Source organism: Macrobrachium nipponense, chromosome 17, assembly GCF_015104395.2.
Source record: "Macrobrachium nipponense isolate FS-2020 chromosome 17, ASM1510439v2, whole genome shotgun sequence".
Classification (NCBI taxonomy): Eukaryota; Metazoa; Arthropoda; class Malacostraca; order Decapoda; family Palaemonidae; genus Macrobrachium; species Macrobrachium nipponense.
In genome coordinates this window covers 38,695,452-38,717,410 of record NC_087210.1, presented here as the reverse complement: position 1 = coordinate 38,717,410, position 21,959 = coordinate 38,695,452, and the positions used below count along the sequence as shown (strand labels likewise).

Here is a 21,959-nt window from a genome sequence, read left to right as displayed (position 1 = left end):
CGTAAAAAATTGATAATGTCCCCTGAGTGTGTTGAAAACGGTGTATGAGGTACAATCACTTAGGTAATGGTATCTGGTAAAAGCTTTTAAAGTTGGTGAAAAAAAATTTATTCTAACCTAACAGAGATAAGATGTCGTCGGTACATCGCACTGGAAACTATCGGGAGTCGTTTCCTTGTTTAAGCGACAGAAATCTACGCAGATACGCCAAGTCCGATCTTTATGGCATGACGTTTTGAGGGAAAATGTTATATGGGCTATTTGATTTCCTAATGGCTCCTATTACTAACATATTTCAACTTCGTCATTTATCTCTATTTTGAAATTGCAGTGAGAGTCTATACGAAGGTACGTATATAGCTTTATGTTTGTCCTTAGACCGTATTTTGTGTTAAATTACATCCGTTTTTCCCAGAGATCACTCGCTAGTGGAGAAACTTCCTGGTATTCAGGTAAAAGATAAAAAAAATTTCTGCTGAATCACCTCTGCTTGAATGACTTTACGGATATTACTTTAGAATAGATTATCAAGAAGTATTCATCTACGACTGGGTTGGGCGGGTGATTAAAAATTATTAGCAAACAATAAAAAAAAAAAAATGCGATCTTTATAACGACTTCCGTATCCACTATATGTACACTTTTAGGGCTTTGTTCGCGGAAATCGTTATATTTCAGAGTGTCGGGAAGGATTAAAATTTCATTTCCCAGCAAAGTCTTTTTACACGCACTAAGACATTCGAGGGTGCATGCTTCTCGAGATTTTTGCGTGCAAAGTGCGACTGCGGTTGTGGGAAATTCTTCTGTTGGGTCATTTGAACAATGTTACGATTTATGAGACAAATGTATAGTTCCTTTATATGACAAATGTTATAGTTGCCTTTATATACAATGTATAGTTTCCTTTTATATAAGTTATTATTTGATTAACTGTCTCATTTTTGTTCAAACGGATTTTAATATGTTTGAAGGTTTATAGGATTTTCATTTGATAAACACGCCTTATTTTGCAGGATGTAAGATAATATTTTGTATACCCCTAGATGGATCTTACAATTACATTACATACAGATCAATGTTTTTTATAACTATAGAGGTATCTGTAAGCGCTCGCTTATCCGGACTTCTCATTAGGGAAGTTCGAACAACAGACGGTGAGTCCGTAATACAAGATATTACGTGTACTAAAGAAATAAAACAAGATATTCTAATTTTTACGGCGCGTACAGTTGGGCTTTATCCACCATACTTATAATAACTTATGTATTAAAAAAAAACACGAAAAACCTGCTCTGATTACTTTATACGGTCGTGTGTTTCATAGGAAAAATCCTTTTTAATTCAAAAAGATATTGGCATGTATAAACCAACATCGCTTTTCCCCACTCTGCTAGAGTCGCTTATTGTGTGGAATTTGCTTTGCTTTGAAAACTTCGGCAGTTTCGACTGACCTTGACCGCTTGACTAGGTGACACAGTCACCGAGTTTGCTTGTTAGATTCTGAACGGGCTACTGTTTCTATTTCTTTTTGTTTGTATAATTAGGATCCTTCTCTTTATTACCATCGGCAACGTATTGTGTGTTTTTAGCATTATGTTGCTGGTTACGTATAAAGCAATGAATGACGAACTATTAGGAATTGAGCGATTACTAATAAGACAAGTTATCACTACTGCATTCAATATTAACTGTTTGTACTTCATTCTTTGCTAAAATTTGAAATAGTGAGGGATCCTGGTCAGCGCATTTAGCCTGATGAAAGTTTTTTACAGACATGTTATTCCTTGCAATCCAGCCATATTTTTAAAGTTAAGTTGAGTCATTGAGGTTCGATATTTTATATAACTCAAAAACTCAGGCTAAAACTGCGATCGGGACTTTGCAAGGAGCATTTATTGTCATGACCCGAAATAGTGTTACCTCTAATTTATATAGATTTGTACGGGTGTTCCACTTGTTTTTTTGTGTGTTTTCTAATCACTACGGTGCTTAACGACCCTATCCATGCATCTGTATAAATACAGACGTCCACTGCGTAAACGCATATTCACTGTTTAATATGATTTGTTACGTAAGGGATTAATAATCACCCAAAATGATAAAATTAACATAGTATATGATTTCTGATATTTCAGTAGAACTTCTGGAAACAGACACTCAATGATAAAAAACTCGCAGTAGCGAAATCTCAATGATGTAGATAATGTCTGTAAAAAAGTAAGATTAAGAATGTCTCGTAACTTCAGCCACAGGAATAACGAAATTCGACCTGCAAAGGAAACACTCAAAGTTACTCCAAATGAATAAAAAATTGTACTTAGCTTGCTTTTGTGGGAAGTCACGGTGTTCCGATAACGACACACGGCCTTGGTCCTCCTTCTCTATTTAGCGGATGACCTGGTTTTTGGCTTGAGTTTCCCCCTTGATGCGCGTTGTTTCGATGATTCGAGCCCTTGAAAATCCGATGCTGCAGACGCGTTCGGTTTGTTTCTTGCAGTGCCGGAAACGCTCACTAACGATGTTTTCTTGAATGATTCTAATGAGAGACGAAGCTTCCGTTGCCGTAGGAAAAAGACACGTCGGTTTTGTTTCTTGAAGTTATTCACTAAACAATGATACTAAGTTGCTTGAAGAATCTGTTGCTTCCGTCGTCGTTGAAGAGTTCTTATTGTTTTCTGAAGTCGCTCACTAACGATGATACTAGGTTGCTTGAAGAATCTGCTGCTTCCGTCGTCGTTGATTTCTTATGATACATGATTTATTATTCTGGTTTTTCTTCGTAGGACGTTGTAGAGTTCTTCTGGTACGCTGGCCACCAATATTAGGGCTTGTGCCTTGTATGATAAGGCGCCCTATGAGGTAATGTTAGACTAGCGATAATCTTACGCTAAGTTGGTTGGTATTGCACTTCCATCTTCAATGGAGTGTCTGGGGGTTTGTAGATCATTTACGAAGTCGGTATTATCTTGTTGGTTATTACGACGATGTGTTAAACTCATGGTGAGGAGGTTCTTATAGAAAACACTAAGTATAAAAAATTATATATTCTTCTGAAGTTTTACATGGTGAAGATCAGATATGATTGTACAAGTCTTCTAATAACGATAGCTTGATCGCTTCTGCCAATGATGATGGCTAATCCTATTCCTCTATATGATAAAGCTTAGGTAAAGAGGTACAGGTCTTCTAATGACGATAGCTCACTCTGTTCTGTTGTCTACCATCTCTGTTACAAGTTATGAAGGAACAGACAGTAGTTCGAACATATGAACATACATACAATGACATAGTTTCATACGAACACACAATCAAATGAGACACGCTACAGATCACGTAGGCGGTAGTTGTCTCAAGCAGGGAGCTTGGACTAATGTTTATAAACAATTGAATGACTACAGGTGACGGCATGTTATCTTAGCCTACATACTTATTGTATACGTCATCTTTAGCGTCTCTAGTCTGATCACATTCCTGCAAGCAATCTGGTTGACCTCTTTAGTTTTAGACTTTTATATATATGGACTAACATTCCATATTTTTATTATGTAAACACTTACACATATACCTTGAATAGGCTATTTATTATGAAGATATGCCAATAATATATATGGTAGTTAATATCATAATGTGAGTCGTTTCATGTATGTTGGTGATTATCGGACCGCGGCCGAGGCTTAGCCCACCGATAAACATCGCAGATGCAACACGTTTGTCCCATGATGCTGTGATTCATACCAGCAATATAGCATGAGAAGCGGTCCAAGAAAAAAACCTGTGAATGACTGTTTCCGCGATTGCTGATCTGCGACTAAGCGATGCCCCACTGTACCGCAAATAGGCAAATTTTCCGCAAATAATGTTGGGAAATTTTCCAGAGAGAAATCCGCGAATGCATGAGTCCGCGAATCCGGAGAACAAAATACGGGGTCGACTGTATAACCAGACAACAGCCCCATCTATTAAGAAGCAAGAAAATTGCTCTGAATTGAGTTAACTACAGCGAAATAATCTTACCTCCGCTGATTTTTGCAAACCAAAACATGATCGGTTTGCAATCTAGCCAGTTGTGGGGGCAAGCCAGCCTCAATGGGTGCCGGTCCCAAGCCCAGATAAATAGGGAGGGTTGGTGTCAGGAAGGGCATCCGACTGTAAAAACCCACGCCAGAACCAATGAAATGAGCCGTGATATTGATGAGAATAGTGCTAGGGCGTATTCTGTAAACGAGGCACAGACACATCGCCCTAACTCTGTGACACGGCGAGGGCTACTGCATCATGAGCGGGTGCAGCTAAAGAAGCGAGCTCTAAATGTGATCAGAATAGGCCAGCTCAATATTGGGTCTATGACAGGAAGAGGCAGAGAGTTGGCAGAGTTGATGAGGATAAAGAGAGTAGATATTTTGTGTGTGCAGGAACCTCGATGGAAGGGTAATAAAGCCAAAGAACTGGGGGATGGCTACAAGCTAATCTATAGTGGAGCAAATGAGCAGGGTAGGAATGGCGTTGGTTTAGTGTTGTCGGGGGAAATGAAGAATGCAGTGACAGAAGTGAGTATAAAGAATGACCGCATTATGAGAGTGAAGATATGTTATGGAGGGGAAACAATGAACATCAATAGTGCTTATGCTCCACAAGTGGGCTGCACAGAGGAAGAAAAGAGCTGTTTTTGGAATGAAATGAGTGAGGTAACACAAGAACTGGAAGAGCAGGAGAGGATTATAGTGGGGGCAGACTTTAATGGACATGTCAGAAATGAAAAGGATGTAATTGAACGTGTGCATGGAGGACATGGGATTGGGGAGAGAAACCCAGAAGGAGAGAGTATAGTAGACTTTGCCGTGTCCTTTGATATGGCAATAGTGAACACATTCTTCAAAAAGAAGAGGGAGCACCTGATAACATACAGGAGTGGCGGTAGACGCACACAAATAGATTACCTCCTTTACAATAGATCAAGGCTGGTGGAAGTTAGGAATTGTAAAGTTATCCCAGGTGCCCACGTGGCCCCCAACTTAGGCTCCTTTGTATGGATTTAAAGATGAAAAGAGAAAAGAAAACGAAAACAAATGGTGTAAAGAAAATCAAGTGGTATAAATTGTTAGAGAGGGATAATGATAAGGAGAGAGTTCAGCAGAAGAGTGCTGGGAGGGGTTGATCTGGGAATTGAAGATGTGGGAGAATGGTGTAGGCATAATGCATCAGTGATTAGAAGACATGGAAAGGAGATACTAGGGGAAACATCTGGAATAGTATGGGAGGAAAAGGAGAGCTGGTGGTGGGGGGAAGAGGTGGGGGAAGTGGTGAAGGGTAAAAGGGAGGCAAAGAAGAGATTTGAAGAGTCACAGCTGGAGGAGGACAGAGAAAGATTAAGAGAAAGAAACAAAGAAGTAAATAGGGTGGTAGCTCTAGCTAAGGCAAGGGCATATGAAGAGGTTTATAATGAACTGGAAACTAAGGAAGGGTTGAGTAAGATGCTAGAACTGTCAAAAGTAAGAAAATAAAAGAACAAAGGACATCACCCATATTAAGCAAATGAAAGATAGGAATGGTATGGTCATAAAAAAGGAAGAAGACATCCTGAAAAGAGGGAAAGAATATTTCGAACAGCTGCTAAATGAAGAAAATGAAAGACTTGTAAGAGAGGATGGAGAAGTAAACATGGGAATGGTAATCGGGATATCTAGGGATGAAGTGATACGAGCCTTAAAAAGAATGAGGAATGGGAGACATCTTGTATGATCTGATGGTAAAAATATTCGAACAGGAAAAGATACCAGAAGAATGGCGGAAAAGCATATTGATGCCTATATTTGAAGGTAAAGGTGATGTTCAGGAATGCAGTAATTATAAAAGTATAAAACTAATGTCTCACCCATTGAAGATTTTGGAAAGAATAATAGATAGCAGGCTCAGAGAGGAAGTGAGAATAGGGAAGGAACAGTTAGGATTTATGAAGGGAAGCGGCACAATGGATGGAATATTTTGCATAAGGCAGCTGATGGAGAAATTCAGAGAAAAAGGAGACCTGCATCTGGTATTCATAGACCTTGAAAAGGCCTATGATAGAGTGCCAAGGCAAGAAATATGGAGATGTTTGAGGGAGAAAATGGTGCCGGAAAAGTATGTCAGAATTAGTCAGGAGATGCACAGGAATGTGTATACTAGAGTGAAGAGCAGTGTTGGAGTGACGGATGGATTTGAGGTAGGAGTTGGATTACACCAGGGGTCAGTGCTTAGCTCATTCATCTTCAACATCGTGATGGATGTAATGACCAGGGATGTTAGAGAAGCAGTGCCATGGTGCATATTATACGCAGATGACATTGTGTTGTGTTCAGAGGGGAGGGAGGAGTTGGAGGGGAGGTTGGAGAGGTGGAGAGCAGCACTTGAGGAGAGAGGAATGAGAATAAGCAGCTCAAAAACCGAATATATGTGTTCCAGTGTTACTGAGGACGGTGGAAGTAGCATAAGATTGGGTGGAGAAGAAATAAAGAAAGTACAGAAGTTCAAATACTTATGGTCCGTATTAGAGGATAGTGGAAGCATGGACCAAACGGTGAGACACCGAATTCAGGCAGGATGGAATAACTGGAGGTCTGCATCAGGGGTCCTTTGTGCCAAGAAGGTCCCTCTGAAATTGAAAGGAAAGTTTCAGACCAGCAATGTTATATGGAACAGAAACAGCAAGTATGAGGAAAACAGAGGAGAAGAAGATGGATATAGCAAAAATGAGAATGTTGAGATGGATGTCGGGAGTAACAAGGGAAGATAGGATTAGAAATGAGTACAGGCAGTCCCCGGGTTACGACGGGGGTTCCGTTCTTGAGACGCGTCGTAAGCCGAAAATCGTCGTAAGCCGGAACGACACTTGGAAATATGTCTTAAACTAATAAAAAGTTATAAAAACCTTACTTGTAATCCTTTGGTTACACTACATGTTGTTTCCTGTAGTTTTATGTACAACCTGGAGTTATTTTCATAAAAGAATGCTGGTTCTTGAAGGTAAAAACTATTGTAATCCTCTGGTGACACTACATTCTTGAAGTTTTATGTACAACCTGGAGTGATTTTGCCAAATCTTGAGGGCTACAAGAACAGCTGATTACTATTTACGTATCATATAGACTAATTAAAGTAAATGTATCTTTAAATAGGCTTATATATTAGTATCAACAAAACATTTCCTGCCATGAGTCAGAGGCCGTTTAATGAAATGACAATTTGTCGAAAATTGCATTTTTTCTAACTATACAAACCTGAGGTCCTTTAACAATAGGAAGGTAACTAGCGGCAGCTGGGACGGTCGTAAGCTTCGAACAAGGGGAGAATGGTAGTTAACTGCTTGTCCGATCATGCGCGCGCCCGCACGCCTGAGAGGTGAAGAATCACTTTCGCTTTAGGCCCATGCAAAAAGTTGCAGAGTGAGGGGTGGAATGAGGTGGGACTATATGTAAAGGACCTCAGGTTTGTATAGTTAGGAAAAATGCAATTTTCGACAAATTGTCATTTGTTCCGATACATAATACAAACCCTCGGTCCTTTAACAATAGGAAGACTCACTTATTGGTGGGAGGAATCTGAGTCTTTTTGGTGAACAGACTGGTGTTCGTCCAACCCTGGAGTGCCTCCCTGGTCGTAAGAGCAAGGGAGGGATCCAAACCTCTGCCCGATTGATCGGGGTGTGCACCGCAGGATCAATGGTCAGACCTCTGGGCCAAGTACTAAGAGAGAGGCAAGCGTATCTCTTCGTACCAGCAAGCAAGAACTTGTTCCTGTTTGCAAGAGACAATCATAAAATGATGGGTTTGTCTCAAGTTGGCATCCACTTCCTCCCCCTTGTTGGAGGAAGTGGTGGATATTTACTCCTATCCCTACTGAAAGGGATAGGATGGTGCTCTATTGAGTAGCTCACCTGCATCTCGTCCTTACCCAGCAGGGTGACGACCGTATCCCTCTACCCAGAGGTAGAGGGGAGAAAAAGATGGGAAGAGGAGCCAGTCACACTCATTCACTCATCCATTCTTACGGTCACACCAGGACTCGATGCTGTTCAGCCTGCGAGGGTCTGGGTTAACTACACAACGTGTTGAGCAACCACCACGGTTCCCAAGGAAAAAGATCCAAGGACCTGTGGGCAATATCCCGAAGGTAGAAGGAGGTGTATGCGGTCTGGTTGGGCCAGGCCCCTGCCTTCTTCTTGCGGAACGCGAGAGAGAACGATGAAGAGGCGTCCACACTCATCCTGGGTGTCGAGTTTCTTCAGACAGCTCCGTCGCGCCTTCACAGGACAAAGCAGCATAGCCTTCGTATCGGAGGCGGTGAAGTCCATTAGGGAGGGTATTGTGAAGGACTCGAACCAATCGTCAGGGACTGAAGGGTTCTGAGTCTTCGCTACGAAGATCGGTACAAAATCGAGCGTCACAAATCCCCATCCCCTTTGTGCTTGACTTTGCAAGAAAAGTCATGCAGTTACCTAAGACGAAAAGAAGGGAATAGTCGTATGACCTATCCCTCTTCTCGACTTTGGTTATGTACAGTACTCATACTGACAAGCTATTAAGACGAAGTAATGATTGTTCTGGAACAACCGAACTAAGTCCACAGCATAGTTCGTAACTGACTCGGGCGCTCTGACAGCTGCCGACTGACTGGTTCGGAATCGGTAGTGAGGCAAGTTGTCCAAGCATCCGGGTAAGTCACGTGACCTTCGCCCTTTAAAGGGTTATGCTGAGAGACCAAACAAATAATATATTTGTTAGTCACCGATGCCGGACGGCGCGGTGATGATTCTCTTAACCTCTTCATTACCGAAAGTTTGTTTGGAGGTAGGTGGGTACCACCATTCAAGTCTACTACATCGCACCGGGTGCATAAAGGTGGTACGCATAGTACCACCAAAACTCCTCTTTTTAGATAGGGACTTCCAATCATTCTGTAATTTCGGTTTGAAGAGTTTGGAGCAAAATAAACAGTATGACACGATGCCAGACGTATGATGAACCCAAAAAAATATTATTACTGCTTATAGTAGTGTGTAGGTGACAGATGAACTGCGTCTCAACAAAAAATCACAAAACCAGACAAGCGTAAACATGTAATAACTTCTACCCAAGTATAAAACCAGTTGTATCATCATTTACTGTATTTATTTATTTATTCACTTATTACATTTTACAAATAAAAGATATGAACACCAGATAAATGAAGGTAAAAATAAAGCCTTATAGTAACTTTATATATAGAAAACCAAACCAGAGAAAAGGCAATTTTTTCTGAGGACAAGAAACTTGAAAAATTAGTTTAGATACCCCTGATGCCCCTAAAGTTGTTTTCTGTGATGAAACTAATCTTAGAAAACGTAGAAAATGACATCGACCAATTTTTGAAAGATATACTATAAAATTTGCGATTTCCATATTTATTGGCGGGGCTTTCGCTTTAGTTTTTGCTCTTTTTTTTGTTATTACATGCTTATTTACTGTTCTATTTTGATGATAATTTATGTGCATGTTCTAGGTGCGATATACCAACATTCTGTAAGACCGAATTTCTATTCAAGACTGTAGTTTTCTCACCGACCACCAGTGTCCCTTGTACAAGGGACACTGAGTTTCACATTTGTTTTCATAAAATAATTTATTTTCCCTGTAGGATGATAAAACTAACAGAGAATATGCGTTATTATAGTGCTAATAATACCTGATAATTTCATTAGCTTGTCTTGATTAGTGTATTTTTGGCAAATATTTTTACGATTGGCACCCCTCCAAACTGGAGTCGCTACCGAGAGATTCAGTTCGGCAGCGAATGTAATGTTTACATTCTGCTCACCCACCCGGTAAAGAAGGGGTTAATGCATAAGCTCAAAAGGCGAAAGTCAATTGCCTTCAAAAGACCGAGGTCCCTGACGGCAAGATACTCTCATAGACGTTGAATCTCAGCTAAGGAGAAACAACACTATGTGCTGTTAAAGACGAAGGTAGACATTGAATACAACCTACGTCTTCCAGCTGAATCGAGAGAAGGAATCTCAAGATTCTGAACGTGTGCTTACAAATGACTGAAAACGCTAACCGCTATTTCATTGCTGTCTGGTGAGGAGTCGTAGTTGTAATGAAAGCGGGACGTTCTTCAGTAATGAAAACACAGGGGAGTACTGCCTGAAGAACTGCTTCTCATGGGCTGAACGTTTGGAAGTAGAGCTGGCAGGTCTGGGAGAAGGCGATGTCTTTCAATACATCTGCTAATCCGGGGTGGACAATGAACAATTGCACACCTCCGAATACGAGATATTTTGAGGACAAACTCAGATTCTGCAAAAATCATTCGCATTATCGCGATGCGATGCAGCAAGAGACTATTACAGAATTCTGTTACCGTGCGGTAAACAGAAAGATGAAAGTCGAAGAGATATCTCTGTTTTAAATTCTCGCAATACCGAAGACGATGAATACTAGTGTCACAGCAGTAGAATGTCATTCATGTATGCGAGAATCCCCGTTAATCAGAGACCTAAGTCCGTGATTGTTGGGCAGAGATATGGTTGGTAGTCAATCAAAGCAGAGGAGAAAGACATAGCCGACCGTTCATCTCGAGGCGGCAGCTGGCACTGAGCTGCCTCGGGCAGTTCAATACACAGTAGTTGTTGCTGACTCGTCATCCTGAGTTGCCAGGTAATCCTTTTCCATAAAGGAATGCGTTCGGCTAGAACCACTGAGCATAAAAAGATATGCTCGAGCAATTATATTTATGCGAAACGAATTTCGGTAAATATAAAAGCTTAAATGGTGTTGTTGTGACAACACCAAAAGTATATAAAATTGAAACTGGAAACTCCAGGGAGGTTGCAGGCAACCCCGAGTTGCAGTTCAATTAGAATACTTCTCGTCTACGTCGCAATCCGTAGAGTAACCAGGATATGCGCCTACCCCTCGGACCATTCAACTGCTTAGCAGAATCATGTCGCGAGGTTAATATACGAAGTATATTTGTAGGATTCGGAACAACGATCTCCATCCTAAATTCTTTCACTTCAAGAAAACAAAATAAGGATTGGAGATCGACCGCCTTCGATCTCTAAGAGAGAGAAGGAGAAGTCTTCCCCGAAGGAAAGCTTCAATGGTGCACAGAATAACGAAGACGAAAATTCAAGCCAAACTGGATATTCCCGTCCGTTCTCTCTAATCCAGGGCTGGCCGCCACTGTGAGATATCTTCCTTCGGCGACAGTCTTCTTCCAACGCTAAGAATTCTAGGAATTCGAGCATTCGGCGAGATCCCCGATTATCATGGTAACAATTATCGGGAATACTTGTCTAACTCCCTTGGACAGTGGTCTCGCCATGTGTGCTAGAAATTCTGCAGAATTCTAAGCGCCCAGCGAAACCACCACCGGATTCGTTAAACGAATATCGGTTGGTTGTCCTCTCGATTCCCGTAGAAATCGGAGATGGTGCAGGGTCCCTCCTCCACGACCGGGGTTACGTCAGGTAGGACCCGAAGGTCCCCCCGGTAGCGCAGTCCCCAATCGTGGGATCCTACAGAGAAGTCTGTAGGATCCTACCCCTTTCCCTCGTAGCTGTAAGGAGAGAGGGAATGGGGAAGGAAAAGGATATTGCTCGCCCTTCCAGCGGCACTAGCATTTGGAGACGAGAGTAGGAGCAGCCATCACCTTGTGGCAATGGCCTTCCTCCCACCCCCCTCCCCCCGAGGAGGGTTACGAACTCGTGCTGTAGGTAAGCATCTGCCACCACTGTGAACGTTGTCTGGGTGGGGCTGATCGACACCTGACAGGAGAGCCAAAACCGTCCTCTGACATATTCCAGTCCTCGTCGAGATCGAAACCTCTCAGGAGGACGGAAGGGGGGGGGGGGGGGGGGGGGGAAGAAGAGCTGCAATACTCCGAAAAAAAAACCGCCTGCTGTCCGCGGCAGGGGTAGGGGCAATTAACTTAACTTGCCCGACCGGCTAGACCTGAGCGAGCCTTCTCATCCGGAGACGAGAGACTCTCCTGGTTCAGAACCGAGTCGAGAAGCTCTTTCGCGGCAAGCCCACCGTCAGTCTGGTTCCCTACTCGGGCTCGAGAACGACTTGAGCCGTGGAGCGGCGATCCTTTCCCCAGGTCGTTGTGCTGACGAATCAGTGCAATAACCTGGGCAAAGTTGCTCTGGATCTCGGGAGTTACAGCGTCTTGAGGAGTAGGACCGTCCAGTCCCTCCAACAAGAGCAGCTCCCAAGACCCTCCTCCTTCAGAAGAAGGACCAGCAACAGACCCCTGACGGTCGCCTCCAATCACTTGCGCGTACGTCCTGGCTGGTCCTAAGACCATACCTGGCATGTGCGGCGTTGTGGCGGGATCGTGAGCGGCGCACCTCTCACGATCGCTCCTAGATACCTCACTCTTCCCGGCGTATGCCGAGGAAGTTGAAGGTATCGGAGAGACAGACCTGATGCTACCCCCTCCCCCCCCCTGACGGTCGCCTCCAATCACTTGCGCGTATGTCCTGTCTGGTCCTAAGACCATACGTGGCACGTGCGGCGTCGTGACGGGATCGTGAGCGGCGCACCTCTCACGATCGCTCCTAGATACCTCGCTCTTCCCGGCGTATCCCAAGGAAGTTGAAGGTATCGGAGAGACAGACCTGACACTAACCCCCCGCCCGCTGGCAGGACCAGCGTGTGTGGGGGTCTGCAGCCGATCACCAACCCGCGGTGGGGATCGGTCTGCAGGCCTGGCCGTGCCCCTCACGAGCGGCTCGACTGAGCACGTTGACCCCGGTCCCGTGCGTCAGACAAGCTGCTGCTGGTCGCCCTATCCACCCGGTCCCTGTGGGAGCGGCGGTCAGGTGACTTGCAGAGCTCGCTTTCGCGGTGAGACCGGTGAGCGTCCTCACGGCACGGCAAACCGCTGGTACCAGCCAAGGCTGGTACCGATGGTCAGGGGGACCTATTCCCAGCCTCAGCCCGTGGCTGGTCAGAGACCGTCACGTCTACCAGGGTTACCAGCTGGTCGCTGTGAGAGCGGCCGCTGGCCTGGCGAGAGTCACATGAGTGGCTCTCACCAGCTTCTGCTCCGTGCCGCAGTCCTGGCGCCGAGCGAACTCTGGCGCCAAAATTTTGGCTATACGCTCTCCCGCGGGAGATCGTATACTCGGAACTTCTCGCGAACGAGAGACCGAGCCGGAACCTGGCGTAGCGGCAGCGCCGCAAACACCAGGCGAGGAAGTACCAGTGGTATCGGTACGCCTCTGGTCCCCATCTTCCTTGTGGAAGAGGAGACGGACCCTGTTCCCGAAAGAGCAGGAGGACTGGCAGAAGAACCCCCCCGTCCCACGGCGTGGATGGAACGAGCCCTTAGAAGTTCCCGAAGGAGTCTTCTTAGGGGGGAAACCCGGGTTACCAGCTGGTCGCTGCGAGAGCGGCCGCTGGCCTGGTGAGAGTCACCTGAGCGGCTCTCACCAGCCTTCTGCTCTGTGCCGCGGTCTTGGCGCTGAGCGAACTCTGGCGCCGAAACTTTGGCTGCACGGTCTCCCGAGGGAGAGCGTACACTCGGGATCTCCCGCGAACGAGAGACCGAGCCGGAACCTGGCGTAGCGGCATCGCCGCTAGCACCAGGCGAGGAAGTACCAGTGCTAACCGATACTCCTCTGGTCCCCGTCTATCTCTTCCTTGCGGAAGGGGAGACGGGCCCCACTCCCGAAGGAGCAGGACCAGCAGAAGGACCCCCCCGTCCCACCGGGGTGGGACAGGCCCTTAGAAGTTCCCGAAGGAGACTTTTTAGGGGGGGAGGCAGCCTTCTTCTTCTTCGGCTTATGAGCCTTAGAAGTCGAAGGGGAAGAGGCAGCAGCAGACGATGAAGACGAAGATGACACCTTCCTCTTCTTCTCTTCCTCGTCAGCTCACGCAGGACAGTCGTCAGGTCCTCCATCCAGGCCGGAGCCGGGGCTATTGCCGAAGCAACACGGCCCGACTGCACCTGTCCGGAAGGACCTGGGACTGGGGAAGACACACCGTGGGCAGGACCAGCATGGACAGGCTCAGGAACCAGGAGCGACAGGAACCGCGGCAGCGGTAGACCCAGAAGGGACAGTCAAGCCAGCAGCGGGAACCACATCAGCGGCAGGTACGGCAGGCCCAACCATCGCCTCGTAGAATCATCGGCAGCCAGCAGGAACCTGGGTACTGGCGGCCGGTCCAGGGGCGAGCTCAACAGCGGAAGTCTGGGGCAGGCAACATGAAGAACACAGGCGGTGGCGGCAACCCCACATCGGTACGGCGGCGACCGGCCCTAGTAGCGGCAGATGGCGTCACCGACACAGCATGGGGTACAGCAACCAGTGCAGGAGCGGCAGGAACAGCGGCAGCGGTAGACACAGAAAGGACAGTCAAGCCAGCAGCGGGAACCACATCAGCGGCAGGTACGGCAGGCCCAACCATCGCCTCGTAGAATCATCGGCAGCCAGCAGGAACCTGGGTACTGGCGGCCGGTCCAGGGGCGAGCTCAACAGCAGAAGTCTGGGGCAGGCAACATGAAGAACACAGGCGGTGGCGGCAACCCCACATCGGTACGGCGGCGACCGGCCCTAGTAGCGGCAGATGGCGTCACCGACACAGCATGGGGAGTGTAGACCAGGCGGGGGGAGCAGCATAAGCGGCCGTAAAGGCCTCTCCATGGGTAACCGCCCCAGACCTCGCTAAACGCTGCAGCAGCCCGTGGATGCTAGGCACGCCCTGCAGTCGCAGTGGTCCATACCTGTCCAAGGTCGTCTCCCACGGATGTAGCACCTGCGGTAGCACAGACAGATAAGTAAAAGGGGTTCCCTCACGCATGGGGGGGAGACATGCCCCACCCCGAACGGAAGGAAGACCCCAAATACAAAATACAACAAGGAAGCTGAGCGGGGGGCAGGAAAGAAGCCGAAGAATCGGATACCAAGGGAGTCGCGGGAGAGCTTTCCGACGACTTCCTGGCAGACCTTCTCTTCCCCTACCCCCGCACAGCTGTGAAAAGTAATATGAAAATGAAACAGAATGCTGCACTTGCGATTCACTTCATAGAACATAAGGAGGAAGGATCAATTCCCGGGTAAGAGCGGAAACTTGATCCATAATAATATGATGCTATCATAAATATATATGAAAATGAAACAGACTACTGCACTTGCGATTTCACTTTCACAGAAAATAAAAACGTAAGGATCAATTCCCGGGTAAGCGCAGAAATTTATCCAAAATTAAAATTGATGCAATTAAATAAATGAAAATGAAAAAGAATACTGCTATTGCAAATCCACTTTCATTGCATTCTACAGTGGACCCCCCGTATTCGCGTTCTCCAGATTTGCGGACTCACACATTCGCGGATTTCTCTCGGGAACGTTTCCCTGCATTATTCGCGGAAAATTCGCGCATTCGCGGTATTTTTCTATGGTAAATATCCACAAATTCCTGGTTTTTTTGATGAATTTCATCATAAAATGCACTTTTTGTGATAAAGCTATTAAAAAAACCATGTATGAAAATTTTTAGTGGGTTTTTCTTGAGTTTTAACTAAGAAAATAGGCTGTTTTTAGCATTTTTATAGGGGTTCCAAACATTCGCGGGTTCTAACTATTCACGGGGGGGTCTGGTACGCATCCCCCGCGAATACGGGGGGACCACTGTATTCATACAAAATAAGAGGCTCGTGCCGATTGCATTCACGCTCTCGGCAACGAACGCACAGGGCAAAAATATAATGAAAAGAGTACTTACATTTTCCAATACACACTTTCGCCCAAATACATGACTCGGCGCAAGCGCGCCCGCCCTCGGCACCGAGACATAATTCAAGGGTATCAAATCATGAAAAGAGCGGAAACCGCCGTCTCTACGGCGAGCTCCAGGTTGCTCATAATTAAGTAATGAAAATGAAAACAGAGTACTTACAGTTTCAAATAAACCATTAGTAGAAAACACAATATAAACAAAGCATACGACGATGAAGCGGGCAGAGAGCGATGACGAACACGTCCTTCACACCCGTGGCCGAAAGCAAAAGAGATTCTTCACCTCGGCGCACGCACGATCGGACAAGCGGTTAACTACCGTTCTCCCCTTGTTCGAAGCTTACGACTGTCCCAGCTGCCGCTAATTACCTTCCTATTGTTAAAGGACCGAGGGTTTGTATTACGTATCGGAACAAACGAACAATTCTCTGTCCTATCTGACGTATCGCCGCCTTCTCTTGTCCTATCTGTTCAGAAAATAAACGTTACGTCAATCCCCGAGACCATTGTTGCAAGGCGTCTCGTCTCTCTCTCTCTCTCTCTCTCTCCTCTCTCTCTCTCTCCTCCTTCTCTCTCTCTGATCAAATTACACTGGAACCTTGACATACGATTGCCCTAATATACGAATGTTTTGAGATACAACAGAAAATTTGCGAAAATATAAGCTTTGATATACAACGAAATATTTGAGATACGATTTTGCGATGAGTGTTAGTTGTATAGGCTACCGATAAATGGCATTCAGTCTGTTTGTTTGTTGGTGCTGCATGTTAACACGTCGTTGTTTAGTTAGTTGTATTTGCGCCTATTTTTCGTGTTATTTTGTCTATTTTATTATTAACCATGGGTCTCAAAGCTAAAGACAAAGCAGGTGATAAGAAAAAACCCAAGAAAATTATTTCGATGGAAGCAAAACATGAAATTATAGCAAAGCATGAACGTGGTGTTCGTATCATCGATTTGGCAAACGAGTATGGTCGAAATCCTTCTACAATATCCACGATCATCAAGCAGAAGGAAGCTATAAAAACCTTCCAAAGGCATCACCATTATTTCTTAAAACTACGAACTGATTAAAAAAAATAAATAAAATTAGTTTAGCAATGTTATTTCATTTGTGTTTATTACGTAGTTTATTAGTGTACATACGTAAATAGAAAGAGAACAAATCGTTCCCTGCCACCCTTCCCTACCTCCTCCCCCTGCTGGCCTCACGTCATCTTTCGTTGTGGTAAGTAAAATTTCTTTCTTTTTTTAATTGATTTTATTAACATTTATTATCATTTATCACATTGCTATGTTATTTTATCATTATGTGTGTTATTACTCGTTTATTTGTGTATAAATTGTGTATATTATATGTAATTTAGCTGTGTTTAGGTGTGGTTTCATACCGCTAGAACGGATTATTACATATTACTATATAAATGGGAAAAAAGCTTTGAGATACAACTGTTTTGATATACGACGATGGTAACGGAACAAATTAAATTCGTATGTCAAGGTTCCAGTGTACTGGATAATGTCTCTCTTTGGATACTTCGATTTTGCCAAACCTTGAGGGCTACAAGAACAGTTGATTACTATTTACATATCATATAGACTAATTAAAGTAAACGTATCTTTAAATAGGCTTATATTATTAGTATCAACAAAACATTTACTGGCATGAGTCAGAGGCCGTTTAACGAAACAAACACTCGGAAGACGCCTCTCTCTCTCTCTCTCTCTCTCTCTCTCTCTCTCTCTCTCTCTCTCTCTCTCTCTCTCTCTCTCTCTCTCTGATCAAATTACTGGATAATGTCTCTCTTTGGATACTTGGAATTTGCGTTGTAATCTAACCAGAAACTTCGTTTTGTTATTATTACTGGAAACAAGCAATGATTTTTTCATTATTTGCACTTTTGGACTGTTATATGTAAACTTTGCGCACCGCAAGCTAGTATGTATTCATTCGCTCAGAAACTAGTTCCGCATATGAGGCGTCACTAAAAAACATTGAAAAATACGACATAAAAAGTGTCGAAAATCATCATAACCTCAAAATTTTTGTTGTAACCTAACCAGAAACTTATTTTTATTAATATACTGTGCTAAACTATAAAGGATTTTTATCATAGTATGCGTTTTTTAAAAGCGTCGTTAACTCAGAGCGTCGGAAGCATCAGCGTCGTAACCTCGGAACAAGCGTTGTAACCCAGGACGGATTTTTCCATTGAATATTTAAGAAAAAGCGTCGTAACCTCGGAACGTCGTAAGCCGGAACCGTCGTAACCCGGGGACCGCCTGTATATAAGAGGATTGACAAAGGTAGTTGAAGAAAATACAGGAAGGAAGGCTTCAATGGTATGGACACCTGTTACGAAGGGAGGAACGTCATGTTGGAAGACGTACGATGGAAATGGAAGTGTGGGGTAGAAGGAAGAAGGGAAGACCGAGAAAGAGATGGCGTGACTGTGTAGGGGAAGATATGGTATTGAAAGGTATAAATGAGAAAGAGGCACAGGACAGAAATCGATGGAGACGACTCATTCACAATGGCGACCCCATATCAAAATGGGTTTAAGCTAGGAAGAAGAAGAAGAAGAAAACATGATCGGTTTGCTTGCATATTTTATGATGCAATAGTAATATAAGACTACATACAGTATTATTGGAAACAGCAAAGTAAAGGATAACTTTTTAAAAGAGCCAAGGAAAAGATGCATATTTGTTGTTTGTATTTTATGAGGTGGTCTCGGCGCTTATCCTAAGCCATTCACAACCAGACAATGGTACTATAAACCCTATGGAGGATAAAACCCAGTTATGAATATATTGAACAAGCTCTGTAAAACCGAAAGACTGCTAACCGATAACAACACTAACCAAGGGCTGCCTGTACATACCTAACAGGTGCCATTAACCAGTTATTGGAGCCAAAATCTGGTTATTGGCACCATAAGCGCCATAAACTCCCGATTTTCAGTTATCAGCGATTTTTGCTTATCATCAAGCCGTCAGAATGGAACCCCTGCCGATAACCAGGGACTGCCTGTATTAACAATTTCTTGTCAGAAAGCCCATGAAGTTATCTAAACATTCTTGCACTTCAAGTTACCTTGTGAATGAATAAATTATACACCAAAAGGAAGTTAAAAATAAAAGTGTTCCATAGGCCTTGATATTAATACTACATAATAGATTTTGATTAATAGCCATCTTCTCTATATAATTAAAATCATCATCATCTTCTATTCCTCAGAGAACAGGTAGTCTCTACAAATAAATTCTAAGGTAAGAGAGATTACATCTCAGAAGGCTTAGATTATTTAAAAGGCCTAAAACTTCAACATTCAAAAAGAAACTTGTAATTTATATTCCTATTTTGAAAATGTTATTATGACTGCTGAGCTCATTAGGTCAACTGTTATGATGCTGCAGAGGTAGTTATGTTGACCAGCCCAAGGAGCATGTTAAGCTTTGTCACTGATGGCAGCACTAACCTTACCTTATCACACTATCTTTAAGCTAAGCAATGTAAAAAAAAATTTGTTTAAACCACACAGATTATGAATTATACCAATGCATAAAACGGATCATATTCATATAACCAAAAGGAAAGCTGTGAATTTGACATTGACATTGGAAAAAAAAAAAAAAAGTTAATGCTACTTGGCAACATTACATAGAGTCTGAGATCTTGGGCAATACAAAAAGAATCATGTTGCATCAGATTTGAGCATAGCTGTACTACCTACTTTTTATTGCATGGCAAAGACACCATGTAATGGTTGTTTCTCATCTCTCAGAATTAGGCAATACAAAATTACTAAAACAACTTTTTTTCTAGGGTAAGACAATGAAAGACATGAGATGGAAAGAACACATGACAAAATACTTATGTGATACAATGAACATTTTCTTAGAAGAGACAAGAAAGCCAAATGAGAGTATATGAGAGTGTGACTCCCAATTTCTTTTGCTTAAAGAGTGAATTTACTCTTGAATAACATACAATTAAGTTTTAACCTAATTTAGTCTAGATTAGTGCAAAATACCTTTGTGTCACAAGCAATTATAATAACCAACCTGATGAGAGCTGGTTTGAACTGAGTAGTGCCATAATAACGAAAATTATTCACAGATTTCAAGCAGTTGCAGACAAACTTCATTTTTCCTGAAAGGATAAATTGGTGCAATAATACGTAATAATTTTGAAAAAAGGGATTTTGACGAAGGAAAAATCTATTTCTGGGTGATTGGCTCGTGTCGCCCTATGAAATATCCTTAAGTTCATTATTTCTAGGTAAAATAATCCTAAAATTACCAGAGAAAAAATAAAATCAAGAAAATGTCAGTTAAACTGACTCGCTCACTCTATAAAAGAAGTGTCGGTATGGTAATAGGGGTGAGTGAGATCACTACCACGAGTCATTTACCATTTAGACCTTCCATCACAAAATCCCCCACCTGAGAGAGCTGATACTAAAGGGTGATGCGTCCGCTACTACTACTACTACCGACGCCAAGTGGAGAGCAGCTCCTCTAGCGGCCATCCTTAATAAATGCTCATCTTGTCCTGCAGGGTGGGTTTCATAGGGCGACGCGAGCCAATCACCCAGAAATAGATTTTTCCTTCGTCAACATCCCTTTTCTGGGCTCAGCTCGTGTCGGCCTATGAAAATAGTACCGAAAGAAACAGACAAGATGGAAATAAAGGTCAAAATGAAACAAAATTTGTAAAAAGATTGGTATGTTAATATAAGTGAATCAAAAACCAATTCACCATATTAACATAAAACTACTTAAAATTAGCTTATACTAGATAATGGTAGTACAGAATAGTATAATGGTAAACAGAACAGTATATAAAGATTCACTAAAATTAATAATTATTTACAAAATATACAAACTCATTGTGTTCTACCCTAGCATAAAAATAAGGGTAGAAACACTGAAGCACATTTATATGCATACAATGTGGGTGCCCCTAGCAAAAAAATAAGGGGCAGTCCACCAATAAGATCCTAGCGGCTAAGGCTAGAGTATCACGAAGAGCATAGCAGTAGGGTGAGGCATGTTGGACGAGGTAGGTAGAAAGGAGACCTGGATCTTATACTACAACTACTGTGCAGAATCAGGGGAAACTATGTTTCCCGCTGCTACTGCTGAAAATTTTAATGATTCCAAGGACTTCAGGTAATGACGTTTAAAGACTGTCGGTGATTTCCATCCAGTATACTTTTTAAGATCCTCAAAGTTCATATGTTGGAAATAATTAATTGAGGTAGCTACTCCTCTGATATCATGGGCTTTTGGAAATGATTCAGGGTTGGCTTGTTTAATGAAGTAAAGGATCTGTTGTCTGATTCCTTTAACTGATAAGGTGCCACCTTTTTCTCTCATAAAAAGAGGACCTGAGGATCTAGAGGATGTACGAGATAGAAAGGCTCTTAAAGTTAATACTGGGCAAAGGGAAGGATCTTGCGGAAGTGGGATGACTTTCCAAGGGGCCCACCTTGCAAGGGGATCCTCATTTTTAGCTAAAAAGCTGCGATCCGGAGAAAGTAGAACTTCCCCTGAGGAGAGAAAATCTACATGACCCGTATCTCTGGATAGAGCCGACAGTTTTGAAATTCTGGCTCCTGAAGCCAGACTTAATAAAAATAACGTCTTTCTAAGTAGCATTATGAATGTGCAAGACGAGTTGTCAGTATCTGAGGCTAGTTTGAGGACATCATTTAAGAACCATGAAACTGAAGTAGGCCTTTGAGAAGGTCTAAGTCTAGCACAGGCTTTGGGAATAGACGTAAAGTAAGATTCTGTTAAGTCTATTTGGAAACCTAACTGAAAGATTTTCTTCAAAGCCGATTTATTAGTAGTAATGGTGCTAGCTGCTAAGCCTTTTTCAAACAAGGATCTGAAAAAGGATATAGCTAAATTAACTGTCATGGTTGTAGTGTTTGTTTCTTTCAGGAAGGATGCTAACTTTTTGACAGCTGAGTCATATTGTCTAATAGTTGATTCTCTTTTATCTGATTCCAGAAAAAGGATGTTTTGTGGATCAATGTTAGCATCTTTTTTAGCTGCAAACTTCATGAAGTCCATAAAGTTAGGGTCTGAAGAATTCCTGAGGAAGCGAAACACAGTCCTCATTTGTACTGGTTGCGACAGCTTGGGGTTGGGAATCCGTTTGAGGTCGGAGACCCAA

The 21,959-nt window shown here is 43.3% G+C and overlaps 1 protein-coding gene across 4 annotated transcripts in view; it reads right to left on the bottom strand.

Annotated features, from left to right (window-relative positions):
- Positions 1-19,930, bottom strand: part of LOC135196184 (glutamyl-tRNA(Gln) amidotransferase subunit B, mitochondrial-like) — a 579,413-nt gene extending 559,483 nt beyond the window's left edge. For 3 of the 4 annotated variants that reach the window (XM_064222773.1, XM_064222774.1, XM_064222777.1), the window contains exon 1: positions 19,838-19,930. In XM_064222773.1, the coding sequence (XP_064078843.1) occupies positions 19,838-19,920 (83 nt within the window). In that variant the 5' untranslated portion in view covers positions 19,921-19,930. Of the gene's footprint in view, positions 1-18,654; positions 18,684-19,837 lie in introns of those variants that run through there. The other variant, XM_064222776.1, reaches the window with a different exon arrangement.
- Between the last annotated feature and the right edge of the window lie 2,029 nt (positions 19,931-21,959).